At 44.1% G+C, this 14,539-nt stretch overlaps 1 protein-coding gene across 1 annotated transcript in view; it reads left to right on the top strand.

Annotated features, from left to right (window-relative positions):
- LOC105189193 (serine-rich adhesin for platelets) overlaps nt 1-14,539 on the top strand; it is a 68,269-nt gene that overhangs the window by 10,069 nt on the left and 43,661 nt on the right. Inside the window, exon 2 of the mRNA XM_011151147.3 lies at nt 11,096-11,156. Coding sequence (XP_011149449.1) covers nt 11,123-11,156 — 34 coding nt within the window. The 5' untranslated portion in view covers nt 11,096-11,122. The remainder of the gene's footprint in view (nt 1-11,095; nt 11,157-14,539) is intronic.

Genomic DNA, 14,539 nt, shown 5'->3' with positions numbered 1-14,539 from the left:
CAAAAATGCAAATTAATATGCACACGGCTGCCGCTTACGTCACGCGGCGGTGGGTGTAGTGACGTAATGATAAAAGGACTTACCGTGGTGCCGATCACCTCGCGAGCAGCATTCTCACGTCGCGTCCGCCGCGAACTGGAAGCCCGAAAGGCGAGTTTCGTCGAGCGGCTCTCGAAGGTTTTTCACACTCGTCCACTCATGGCGCAGGAATTCCAGAGCGAATGCGGTGAACCCGTGACAATAATGTCCTGTAAAATGAAAATTCCTCAAAGGACACTAACTCCGGATTCCTGTTAAAAACGACTCTTCGGCATAAACCGGTAACTCCAACCGCGAGATCTTAAATCTCAACGCAGGGTAAACGTAAACTCGTCCCAAGATACACGAGACAAACGCGACAGATTTCTCATGTCTATAACTCAACATGTTTGAGCCGAGATTACTCGCAAATATATGCCGGCGGGTCACTTAACCCTCTTGAGGCACGTATTTTTCAGAAAATCCGAATCTCATGAAAATTTATATACGGGGGTTTCTGGGGTCGCCAATGACGAATCCGTTATTAGATTTTCGAAATTCAAGATGGCGGACGCAAAAATGAAAAATCGCGATAATTTCGGTGACAATGGGTATTGTGGTGTTTTTGGAGTCGCTGATTACGAATCTGTTGTCGGATTGTCGAGATTCAAGATGGCGGATTCAAGATTCCGCTCAGATTCGTAATCAGCGATCTCAAAAACTAACCAGAGTGCAATTTTAGTTAATTTAATAAAATAGTTCGTGGAAAATGATTTTTTTCTGTAAAAATGTGTATTTCTCACACTTTGTTGATTTATAATAAATGGACAACTTATGCAAAACACTTTTCAACCTTTCATGTATGCTCCCATATCGCATAAGGAGGCTAAACAGAAACGCAAGAAACCCGACAAGAATCCCTCAAATATGAAATATTTCATGAAAATGTGAGAATAAATAGGTGGTAAGTATACTTACCACCTATGCCTCAAAGGGTTGAAAGGATGCACCTGCCACGATCATGGCAAGGGTTCGGCTGTATTGCGATGGGAAACTAAAAGTCCGCTCAACCGTTGTCTAATCTGCGAGCTCGCAAATTCGCTCTAATCGCGATCGGTGTCGCTCGTTTCAGCTTCCTACGAGAAGTGTTCTAAGACGCAACATCGTCTATGGGCCTTGATATATCTGGGCAATGAACGGCTCAGGTAGCGGGACAGATGCCTCCTTTGTGGTTTCGAAGGAGCTGAATGCCGGATACTTTACATTTAAACGCGTGAGAGACCTCCTTCTCCGTACGCAGCCGCAGAATGACATTGCCATTCTGGTTGCTTCGAGCGGCGGCTTGAACATAAATTGCGGTGTGGTGCCGTGATATTGATGTAAATTACATTTCTCGCGCTGTCGTGCGTCTACGTCTAATACTTCACGTGAATACTTCCTTCATTTCTACTTTGGAGCTGTTTAATTTTACAAAGTACCAAGTTCGCAGCTGCGATGGTAACTCGCCACTGAATTGTCCCGCATTTTATCCAATCGCATTTAGAAAATTTCTTGGGGTTTAATTGAGAGTCAGCACGACCTCTGAAAAAAGTTACAGGCTCTAATTGAGGAATTTACGCAGGTTCAAGGTCAGATTCCACATGTTTGGGATGAAAATGGTGTTTACCGATTACCGTCGAAATAGGGATAATCTATTCTGAGAAATCTTTAGATCTTCCAGTTGGAATCTACGCCATTCTTAGAAAAATTTTGAGAAATTGCTTGAGAGATGCGAGCGAATCTGAAAAACACTTTACCGGATCAGTTTTCGAGAAAATCGTCCGTCAAACGACTCCCTTTCGACGGAAGGAACAATCTTGGAACGATTGAGACATTTTTCGCAATCAGCACAATGCTCGGCCACAATACGCGCATGTCCCGAAGCGGCCGATTTCGAGATGCATTGAGATGCATCACACGCGCGCACCTCGCGCAACGGTTTCGCGCCTTACAAAAGAGGATGTCACGCCGTTTAGCGCGCATTGTGACGAATGAAGATCTTTAGGCGGTGCGCCACGGCGAAGGCGGCCCACCCGCCGCCGTTCCGACCGCCGCGGGAACGTTTCAATATGTGCGGTTCATTCACGGGCGAATGACACGGCTCGTTATGTCCATGCGAAAGACGCAAAAAGGATAACGAATAAGTACAATCGGTTTATTGGACGAACGAACGATCGATCGATCGATGTATGTAACGGAAACCGATTCGATCGGCCAACCGTGAAATGCGCGCGTGCTGCTCGCTAGAGAAACAATCCTTCGCGCCGTAATTTATGTCGAATTTTTTAGCAGACGTTTCACGACAGCAGGAAAACCAAGCTCGTTATTTGCGAAAACTCCCGGCGATTTGCAATTCCGCTAGTACTTTGAAATCTAAGTGAAGCGTCAAGTTGGCCCAACCTGGCAAAAAATAACTGTTATAAATTTAATATTATTATCTTTTCGTAAATATTGTAATAATAAATGTTAATATTAATATAATAATAATAATAAAAATAAAATAATATTATTATAAAATTATAATGTTATTATATAAATTTTGTCTCTCTTTTATAGCCAGACACATGTATAAACACACGTAATTGTACGTAAACGTCCGCATAGAAAAAAAATGGCGTTACGCAAATATAATTAAAGTAACTGCTTATATTTACGACCGATATTGGCAACCGATGATGCAGACGTGTAATTGAACGCGAAAGACCTTCTTCTTTTCTTCACTTGACAGTGTCTATTTTCAGCATATAGGCGTATACAATTTTATATGATTATACACATGACCATGTGAAGGCAACATTTATGCATGGATCACATATAAGAACAAATAGATAATGTATATAAAATTATATATGATTTTATATATAATTATATATAATCTTCCTCGGTCGAGAAATGTCACGCTTGGCAATGCGTTTCCATGCATTTATTTTGATAGAAATCATGGAACGGGAATTGCAGACTTATATAGAAGACTTCTTCGAATCTATGTGGAATATAGCCTAGATGCTCGCTCGACGAACGTCGCGGGGTGACGTAATTAAGGACGACGATTGACACGATCAGGACTCAACTCGGCGCGATTCTTCACGGATCGGCGCGTCCATTCATCCGAGAATCTCTCATCCGGCGTCATCATCGCTCGTGCCCCCATGCCATCATCTCGCTCGCGAGATGCCGGCGAGCAGGGATCGCGTACAGTCTCGCTTGATTTATAGATCCGCGGATGGATCACGATTCCGCACGCGGACGGTCGGTCGTTCGTGGCTGCCGCGCGGCTCGCGGCTGAGATTTTCTCGGGCGATTACGCGGCTCGCCGCGCGCCGTTCCGCGTCGTGGTCCATCGAAACGGTCGTTAACGAGTAGAGCGCTCTCCTTAAGGGATAATCTTCGAAGAAGAAGGAAGCCACGAACTTCGTCAAGAAGAGATCGCGCATTATTCTCGTTCCGTGCGCACGCGCGCGATTTATCGCGCCTGCGTATTTGTCGGCTTCGCGCAACGACTCGTTATTACCGCAGCGACGAGCCGATCGCCCGGGCCAGATAATTGGTTCCTTGCATAAGTTCACAAGAAAGTTCGATATTGATCCGCGGAGGCGGAAGATCGTGGAGACGAGAGCGGTTCCTTCGGCAGACGGTGATCAGCTCCGCTGCTTTGTGCTTTCGCGAAAATGGAGCGAGGAAAATGGATTTAATGTCGTAGCTACGACGATAAATCTTGGCGTGTAGCGAGGATGATGCGAGGAAGGTTAGTAAGTAATGATCAGGCATCGAGCTTGTATCAGGTCACTCCTCCATTAAGACATCTATAATGGATTTATAATGAATGGATATTTCTTGTAGAGAACAAACGGATCAATAAATCAATTCATTAACGTTTTAAGAGTCGAACAAGATAAAAAATTATTTTCTTCCTTATTATAATATTCACTTACAAACTTACTTCTAAAAGTCGCGATTAACATTAATAATAAATTAATATTAATAAAAGTTGACGCAAATGATTTGTCATTTTTCTATTAAATTCTCGTAAAACGTGTGGGAATTAAAAGGAAAATAGAACGTTTTCGATAGATATTTAAAAGAATACCGAATACCCTCAATGTTTTGTTCATTGTCCTCTTAAAAATTATTAATCCTTCGAAATAAAAATTTCGATAATTTCGTTTCCTAATTCATCCGACAATTACGATAGACCTTTTGTATGAAGTTAATATTTTTGGTTCAACGATATTTAACATTAAATAAATTTAATATAAAAATATTAAATTAAACTTTATTATTCAATTAAGTTAAAATTTTATTTCAAGGAATGTCGCAATTAGAATTTTCGATCAAACTGCACGGTATTTAAAAGAGTCATATGTGACGTTGAACCACTTTTAAATCTCGCTAGCAAGTCGCATCCGTTTAAAGAAACTGAATCGCGCCTGGAAGCAGTCCTTGTTATCGCGAAGGAAATTCGTAACTTCCTGTTAATCCGGGAAAGGGGTGAAACAGAGATCCGGATGATCGTCGGGCGATCGACATGCGAACCGCAGACTAATTTCCGGCTGACCGAACTGAAACGCGGAAACTGGAGCGTAATTGAAGAACGATCATCCGACGTAATGCCGAAACACGCACAATGGCCTGACCAAATTTCCAGAGAAGACAATGCAATTTTCTTTATCGCGTTGGACAGAACGACTTCATTTAAAAACCTGCAGTATATTACAAGGTGGATTCTTATCTCATAAATATCTGATTATAATAAATTACGATCGCGATAGATAGAAATGCATTTGGCGCGGTTGAGAAATTACTTTCGAGAAGTAAAGTAAACGCAGTTATTACTAAAAAAAAAAAAAAAAAATTTACTTCCCGCGATCCTAAAACTTGAAACATTTCATACATGTGAAAACTGAAATCCTCTCTCAATTCTCTTAGCGAAGACCCGGCGTCCCCAACTCCGATATGAAGAGTTCGACCGTAGAATAAGAAGAAGAAAGATGATGAAGAAGCGGGCGCTTCGTGACTCGCTTGGAAAGGGAATAAAGCCAGTACGATCGAGCGTAGCGATCGAGTCGTCGGATTCGCGATCGGTTTAGAAAGTTCAGGATGCGCTCATAAGGCATCTTCTCTCTCTCTCCCCCTCTCTCTCTCTCTCTCTCTCTCTCTCTCTTTCTGTCTGTCCCTCTTTCTCTTCAGCTCGACTCGCGATGCGCAATCTGGCTCTGTCTTAATCCGCGCGCTGTCACGGCCAGAATAATCCCCCGATAAAATTGCCGCGTGAAAGAGTACATTGTTTCGTTCAGCGGCTCGTTTATGTAATCGGCGATCGTTGTTATTATTATTCGGGTTTTCATCTGTCGGCGGTTATCGCACGACTCTACGACTCGGTTCGCAATACAAGCCGGATAATGAGGACGCTGCGAGCTCTATCGTAATCTAATGATTGGAAGTAACGTGACAGAGGAATCGATCGATCTACGACGATTGTCCCGTCAATTAGAGCCGACGGATTAGCATATGAGTCCCGCATTGCCGGGAAATTGCGCAGGCAATTCGACGGACCATGTGCATTTCTCTCGTGTCTTGACCCTTCGTTAGCAGATTTATTTGTGCTGCTTAAATTGGCATATTGAGATCCAATCTGTGTAATCGGTTTCTCATTGGTTTCTCATTGCTAGGCGGAAAAGGGGTGTCTTGTGCCGGATAATTACGGCTGATGAAAAATGGATTTATTTTGACTATCTTAAACGCAAGGAATCATAAGTTCCAGTCAGCCATCGACATTCACAACGAAACGCAATATCCCTTATCCCTCTTATCGCAATATCGACCTTAGCAGGGTCAAGAAGGAGTGTTTTGGCTATCAGTTATTATCATCAGACAGTCACAGGAGAAGGCTACAGTCAACAATTATGATGGCTGAACCAAGCCATGAAGAAACAACGCTCTCAAATAGCCGCGAATCGACGCAAAGTCATCCTGCTTCACGACAAAGCAAGGCCGTATTGCCGTTGCGAGTGAAGAAACTTTGTTCGACTTCGATTGAGAAGTCCTACCGCACCCAGCGTACTCTCCAGACATCGTTCAATCCGATTTTCATTTATCCAGATCGATGCGAGAAAATGCGAAAACCGGTCGATCAGTGGATAGCCTAAAAAGATAAATTATTTTATCGACGAGGAATCAGACCATCGCCCCCAAAAATGGCAAAAGATCATTGACGGCAGCGGTCAACACCTTCATTAAAATATTTCATTAAGGGGACTGGAGAGTCAGATTGCTGAAAAATTGCGTGCTTGTTTTTGATAATATTTTGTGACGAACTGAGTAAATGTGCAGAAATGAAAATTTTAGATATATTTATACAACATATGAAGAGTATAAGAATTTTGTTTATTAACAAATAATCATGTACATATATGATATATATAGCTGAAATATACTCTTCTTTTTTTCAAGTTGTCGTTTCTGCAGTAATATCTCGGCTCTCGATGGTTCGATCAGAGCGAATTTTAGCTAAAAATCTTGAGGAGGTTTATCATTATCCGGTGAACCACTACAAAAAGAAATCGAACAAAATTAACAAAATGACAGCTATTATTAGGAAAAAAATCCAAAATTTTCAATTCTTTTACAATAAAAAAATTAATATCTCGAAATGAAATATTTTGACGTAATTACCCATGGTTCATCTGAGAGCCAGATGAACAAATATTATCGCTTTAAAATTTCAAATCGATACGAAGCTCAGTTTCGGAGAAATCACTGCAAAAAGTTGAACAATAAAATTTCGAGAGAAAAGCGTTTAAAATTTAAACGGACATATATTTATATGAGTATTTGTTAATAAACAAAATTTTTCTACTTCTCATATATTATATAAATATATCTAAAATTTTCATTCTCTCACATTTATTCAGTTCGTCACAAAATATTATCAAAAACAAGCACGATTTTTCAGTAATCTGACACCCCAGTCCTCTTAAGATACGTGCCATCTCATTATTATTAATAAATAAACACGGCTTTGACATCGGATGATATCATATCAGATTTGAAAACATTTAATGTAACTATGTAAGTTCCCCCATATCGTACTGATAATTTCAACAACGTTGCTACGGACCGAATATTTGGATCATCCTGCGTGCAAACGAGAGCAAGATCTCGCGAGACCCGATCGACCGCGAAGTCCAGTCTGGCCAAAGGCGTGGCCGGCTGATCGTCTTCGATATCAATGCACGGGAGTAATGCGGGCGATACGAAATCGGGGAAAGTCGTGCGCCGTGGAAACGAGCCACGCCACGGCCGGGCCGTGCCGGCGATGTGCCGGTTTTACGTAAGGTGAAAATCGTCTCTCTCAAGAGCGCGACCGCGAGTGACGCGGCGCAGGAAAGTGCTCCGAAACCGAGCGAGACCGCCTTACGAATCGCGCGCACGTAGACCGCACAGACTCTCATTCGCATGCACGCTGCGATCTAATACACCGGCTACATCGCTCGCATGTAAACAATTCGCTGTAATTCAGTACAGCAAAATTACAAAATTTAATGACGATGAAAGTGAAATCCTGAATTTATTACTTTGAATTAGTAATAATATAAAATTCACGCTGTTGCGAGTTTTCTAAAATTTTTCTAAAAACAATTTGTCCGAGTGAAAATAATCTTACTGGAAAATATGTCGAATTTGACCTGAGAATTTTAGCTAAAATTAAATTAAGCCGAAATTACGAAATACGAATTTTAACAAATTCTTCAGATAATTCTCAAGCTGCACACCGTACACCATCATATAAAAATAGCTTTCGTATATTACGGAAGATATATAATTTACCACTGGTGGTATAAATCAAACTCAATTCAAGCTGTTTGTGGAAAACTCACTGTATAATCGCGTGCGAAAAGTCGCAGGAGCGTATCCGCCTGGCATTGTTCAAATTTTCAATCGGCCCATCTTTACGGCACCGCAACGGCACGCTCTCGGTCGTTACGTTGATTTACACCTGGAGGCGCGCGTACGCACACACGGTCGGGGTTAAAGAACCAGCGATAGAAGATCGGCTGCAGCAATTTTTCGCCGACTTAACGATCGCGAAGGGTTAGCTGAGCCGGCGAAATGAATATTTCGCGTCGACGATGCCGATGGCGGCTGACAAACCGTGATATACACGACTTCGCGCAGCCTAAGCTGGGCGGATATTCGGTCAGACGATTGAATCGCCGATCATTCATAACTGCCACATAAACGTATCGAAGGAACGCGCGCGCGAAAACGAGAGAGAGAGAGAGAGAGAGAGAGAGAGAGAGAGACTCGCGCTATCGCTTCCATTTATCGAACGGCGAGCCACGATTCGCCATGATAAATGGAGATCCGATAAACCTCAAACCGCTTTACGCCGCAATAAAGTGCACGTGAAGCCGCATAAGAGCGCGCCCTGGACGTTGCACTTGTGCAAGTCGACCTTGAAGCTACTTACATGTTGCACGATCGCCGAATATCGGACTGTTTGAACTCAGCGATCGGACTTCGCGATCGTTGCGATCGATTACTGAAACCCGTTGATTTCGTCTTTCCGCACGCTTGGTGATCACTTTGTCACTCACTGCGCTTGAATCTATGAAACGGGGAATTAGCGAGCGCGTGCGTCGCGTACGAGTTGAAGAACAATTAACGCTGCACTCATTAATATGTCAAGTCGCGGAACGTACGATACGATCTAACGAACGCGTGATGAAAGTGACCTTCTGAAAAAATACTCGACGGCCTGGAAGTAATAGACGACGGATGCGATCGCGAGAGACCGAGAGAAAGTTGCGTTGCACAATGGGAGATGAATATTCTAAACGCGTTTGCGAATTACCGCAAACTGGAAAGAATTATGAATCGCCGGGCAGAGCCCGACAGGGTCGATCGATTTGAAAGGACAATTACGCGTAAGATCGGCGGTGAGAAATTATTAATGATTCCTTGTCGTTCTGTCGAATCGAATGCGAGTCACTCCCCCTCCCTCTCTCTCTCTCTCTCTCTCTCTCACTCTCTCCTTCTTTCCTTTTTTTTTTAATTTTTAACTTAAATTTTAAATTTTAAGTTGTACTAGAGCTTCACTTCACTCTACTATATAATTATGTGTTTCTGAATTCGCCCTGAATTTAAATTAACACTTTTCTCTGTCGCAAATAATTTAACCGTTTCCGTTTGTTGAAGCGATGTTTTTATTATTTCTGCTTTTATTTTTATTTTATTTTATTTTTTCCTTGCGCGTCTTTTTTTTCAAGCTTCTGACGGTATCGTGCTCTCTCTCTCTCTCTCTCTCTCTCTCTCTGTCTCTCTCTATTGTTTTTGAGAGATATGGTGTGATTATCGTTGGGAGTAAATCGGGTCGCGAAACCCATCGGTCGTTTCTGTACCGTTATAACACTTACACGCGCGAAAACGGTCGCGCGCGACCTGAATTATTTTCACTGCAACGCGGCCATTGTTCCGAATGGACTTTCAAACGTATGCACATGCGATCTTATTGATCATTTATCGCACGTAGTCGGCACACAAGGTGAGCGCTGCGGACGAAGGAATTGACGACGAAAGCGACGTAAAGTGAACTTTATAGGATCGACGAGAATCTCAGGCACGTGCGATGTATTGTCCGCGTTATTGTTACTGTCTCGTAGAAAGAAATTATTCACTATTAACATCACCTTGTACCGTCCTTGCTGTCGTCGCGATAAATCCTCGTTAATAATAATATACATTCTCATAGCTTAGAGATAAAAGGCACAGCTTTCGGTGTTGCTTTAAGATGTTAAATAACAAATCATCAATCACGTCGCGCGGGCTCGCGACAAAATGGACGTCTATGAAATCGTTCAAGATCATCCGAAAGTTTCATTGTAAAGTTATACATGCAGCGAGGAAAGTTCCCGGCCTAATCGCCGCCGTCTAATGAAGAGCCAGGCGCGAGATCTTAAGAATTGATCGACACATTTGCGAATCGCGCGCCGTGGATTTTCGCCTCTTCGAGAAAGAAGTTCCCTAAATCGCTATCCCAATTACCAGCCGCCATCATAATTAGCCGGCGCTCTCGAGACGCGCTCACTCGATCGATCAGCGCGCACTCGCCGATCGCGTCTCCCTAATTATTCGCGGCGTGCGAAAGCGGCGTGTGTGTGCGACAACAACATTAGGCGCCCGTTAGCCGCTTTCGTGCCGAGTCGACTTCCAGTCAAATATTGACCTACCGGCGGTAGGTGTCACACACGTCCTTTGATGCTACTGACCATCCGCAAGAGCACACAAAGGCGGCGGGCAGGCGGGCGGACGGACGACGGGACGGCGGGTTTATTTGTCTCGGTTATTCTTTTACGCCTCCGAGCGATTTAGCAGTCCGAGCAATTAGCGCGCTCTGTTATTACGTTCTTACGTTCTGCGCGAGCTGATTGTTAGAACAACGTTAGCGTGTTAGCTTTCGTTTCCAGCGTTCAGCTTCCAGCATTCCTTCTCATCCACGATCGACACCCACGAGACGAATCTCGCCCCTCTCATTACGTACATTCGTTGTTATTCATCGATCGTTTATTAAATTGTCATGTTGACCAGCAGCAGGTAAATATTCTGCCGCGACTCATTGATCTGTGTATAAATCGTGACCCCAATGGCACGTAACAGCATTAATTGATAACGTTCTTAATGTACATGTAGGTAAATAAATTAACTTAGAATTCATTGTAATTAGTATTCTTTAATTAACATATGGTAATTAATTAATTGTGTCGCCAATAGAGAACCAAATGTGAAACGAATATGTGCGTCGCGGATTGCATTTATTTATCATATCATCGGTCAAGTTCAATCCTCAGTTGATTGAAGATAATCAACGAAAATGATCGTAGCGATTAACGCGTTGAAAGTAATCACGCGGTGATAAGGGATTATTAAAAATACGCTTGAATTTCCACGGAATTCAGCGTATTCGCAGCGAAGCTCTTAAAAGTCGCACATGCGACTTTAACGACTAAGTTTTCACGTGACGCTCTCTTTTTGCTTTCAGACTGAAGAAATCGATCATATCGTAGCCATGAACCTCGCGCTGCATGGATTTTTGCTGCAGGGTAAGTCGCTAAGTAGAGACCCTTCAATTGCTTCAAAGTTCATCCCGCGAGATGCGTGTCGAAGTTAACGGACGACACTACGATTCTTCGGCCGCGACTGCGACTCGCCTCGTGCGAGAAGAGAGACGCATTCCGTCCCAGTTCCGTGACTCACCGTCGTATTCGTATGCAGGCGACATTTTTCCCGGTCATCCTCCCGGCAGGATGCATAAAACTCGCGTTACCACGATAAAATCAGTCTACGACGTTTCTGAGGATTTTAACTCGCGCGATCGGAACGTCCTCGAGAAGCTCCGCGGCAAACGCCTCGACTCGGTCAGCTCAGCTCAGCTCGGCTCGCTCGCTAACTGGGTTTTCGTGCCGAGACCAAGGTGTTTCCTACGTGAACGTAAACAGGCGTGTGGCGACCGAGTGCGCGTGTTGCGTACGATTCAAGAATCGCGAATGAATCGTCGCGCCGCGAGAATCGCGAATGAGTCGTCTCGCACAATCGTCGCATCGCGTCGCGTGCGAGAGGAGAAGATGGATGTCCGACACAATCGGGGAAAAAAAGTGGATGCATCTGATTTGTACATGAAAAAAGGAAACTGTTTGCCAGCCGGTGGACACGCGTGGTTCTGAGAAGTCAAATTTCAAAATTCGAGTAATTTTCCGAAAAGTCAGAGTACAAAAGTACGAATACCACTGACAAATATTCCGAGATATCATTTTTCCTGAGGAACACAATTGTTCTGGGGAGGAATTATTTTCCCGAAAACGCTCAGACGCATTGATATCTGTTCACTCGAGTATACTTTTGTAGTCAAATGAGTAGATATTAACACGCCCTGCTGTCCAATGAGATAATCCAGATATTTTGGTAAAATCATATTACAGGAGATTGTCTCTCGACAATTCGGCTTCTCCGGAATTGCGAAGGAAACGCGGAGAGACATGCGAAAAGGGAAAATGTGAATGTACAAAATTGGTAGATCGAAAAATAATAATTCTTCGGCGGAGAAGTGAATGCGGACACGTAAGAAGAGGCGCGCGAATGATCCGCACTGAAGTATATTCGATGTGGAAAATACGTGATATGCAAAATTCGCAGAAATCAAGGAAGACAGGATGTAAAACTTTCTTTTAGTGAACTAAAGAGAGAGAGAGAGAGAGAGAGAGAGAGAGAAAGGGAAGGAGAGGCAGAGGGAGAGGGAGACAGCACAGCGAGTGTAAGACACTGATACTCGAACCGCACAACCACAACCACGCGGTTTTATGGGTGTCTCATCTCCGCGCGGCGTAGGGCATGGGGATAAAACGCAACGACGCACTTCTTCGAGACGTAATATAAACGCCGGTTTATCGCGACTTAGAGGAGGACAGCCCGGCACGACTGTAAATAACAGCTCGAGAAGCGCACGATACAGAACGTCGTGCGAGAATGTTACGTTAGGGTCGAGACGTTGCGTTAAATCACCGCCTGAACGTATAAATTGGCGCGCAGGAAGATAGCGCGACGCAATCGATACCGAATCCGCCGCGCGACGGAGGACGAAGGACAACGATGCTGTGGGTATTCTGTGCAAATCGCAATTCAAGCGCCTGCGTCGGACCACCAACAGCGACTACGAGGTATAAAATGTAAATCTCGATTCCTCACACGTCACCTATACCTACCTGGCGGCCGGGCGAAGCGCAAGCAATTAATGAAATTAATAAGAGAACGCCGAACTGGGAGAGCGTTTCGCAAGCAATTAAAGAAATTAATAAGAGAACGCCGAACGGCGGGAGAGCGGTAAATTGCGATAAAATCCTTAACCGGCTCTACGTGCGATTACGTGCTGTCGTCTTGAGTTTGTACTCTAAATTTCGCGGAGTGAAATCAGAATAAATGAAAATTCGCATGAAACGACGATGAAAGTAAATGAACGTTTAATTAGGAAGCGAATGTTTCAATCGATTTGAGTGAATTTGTTCCTGTAACGATAGACAATAGATTTACTCTTCTACTTCGCGAGAAAATATAAAAGTTTATCCCATCTCTTGTCCACTTGTCTTATAAATCTATCTCTATCCGATTATTTTTATCGACTTATCTATTTTTTATGAATCCGTAAAAAATATAAATTTCGATTGAAAATATTCATTCGGATTTGCAGCGCGGAATTGATCAATTTTTCCTTCATTTATTGGACTTTATTATTTATACTCTCTCGTACCTTGCGAGTAAAGTGACTCTGTTTCTTTGGATAACCATCAATCTGGAAAATCTTACGTGCGCGACAATTCTCGGTTACGATTGTGCAGTCTCGCTGAATTCAATCTCGCTGTTTTCGATAATTGCACGTCTCCTTGCGGATTCATGGCACATTCCGCGTTAGAGAGACGCGGCCATCTGATACGCCGGCCGAGCGGCGCAATAATACCGCATACATACAATGTCCACGTTAGATAAAGCGAAAGATAAAACCAAGCGCCCACCATTTCGCGCTAAATACGGTACGCGAGCGCGCACCGTAATAATAATAACCGAGAGAGACGACTCGGCGGGATGACGCACCGCGCGTATATTCGCGAATCTACACGTTCCGCATAAGAACACCGTCCATTGAATGCGAGACAGGCGGAATGCGGCCTCGTGGGATATCCACGCGGGGGGGAATCGTATGCATCGCGGTCGAAACACGTGGGATGGCTCACTCGTTTACGCGTTTTATTGTGGCCCCCTCCCCTCTAACCCATTCCCTCCCTCACCGGTTTATGCACGTAGGAAATTTTTCCTTGGCGGTTCACGAGCTTCCGGCCGCCAAGGCCGCCTCGGGAGGTCCAGCGAAGAGACGCGCGTGTCTGTTTCGCGCAATTTCGCCGATAAATCGATCTTAACCTGTTAACTGTTGGCGCACGTGACGGCGCAAGTAGTCGAGGAGCAACGCGAACTCGAAAGAGGAGACTTGCGTTTGAATCCGAGACGATTCTCTTCGCGACGCGGTCTCACGCGTTATCTGCGTTGCAAGCCGAATCGGTTCCAATCGGTCGGCTGTGTCTTAATTGATAAATAAACCCGTCTTCCTTCTAAGAAGCGAATTTTCATCTCTCGATGACAATGTCCTCCGACGTCGATAATTATGGAATTTATCCTCTCGCGCGACGGATTCCGCGAGAGCGACGGCCGAAGGTTCTTAGCGCTTTCTCCGGCGCGCTCCGTCGTTACGACCTGATCGCATTACGCGATAGAACCGCAGAAAAGCGAGCAAATCATACGCCATTATGTAGCCGTGACTTTCGTATGTGCATGAAGTGTTTGTTTCTGCTTCTAATTAACGCGCATACGTATTACGGCGTCTTGACTGCGCGCTTCCGCGTGTTTCTTCCGGTACTTCTCGCGGTCGTACTCGAGTCCGATC

The sequence above is a fragment of the Harpegnathos saltator genome, unplaced genomic scaffold, assembly GCF_003227715.2.
Source record: "Harpegnathos saltator strain DR-91 unplaced genomic scaffold, Hsal_v8.6 scaffold31, whole genome shotgun sequence".
Taxonomy (NCBI): domain Eukaryota; kingdom Metazoa; phylum Arthropoda; class Insecta; order Hymenoptera; family Formicidae; genus Harpegnathos; species Harpegnathos saltator.
The sequence above is the reverse complement of the archived record's forward strand: the minus strand, read 5'-3'. Positions and strand labels throughout refer to the sequence as shown.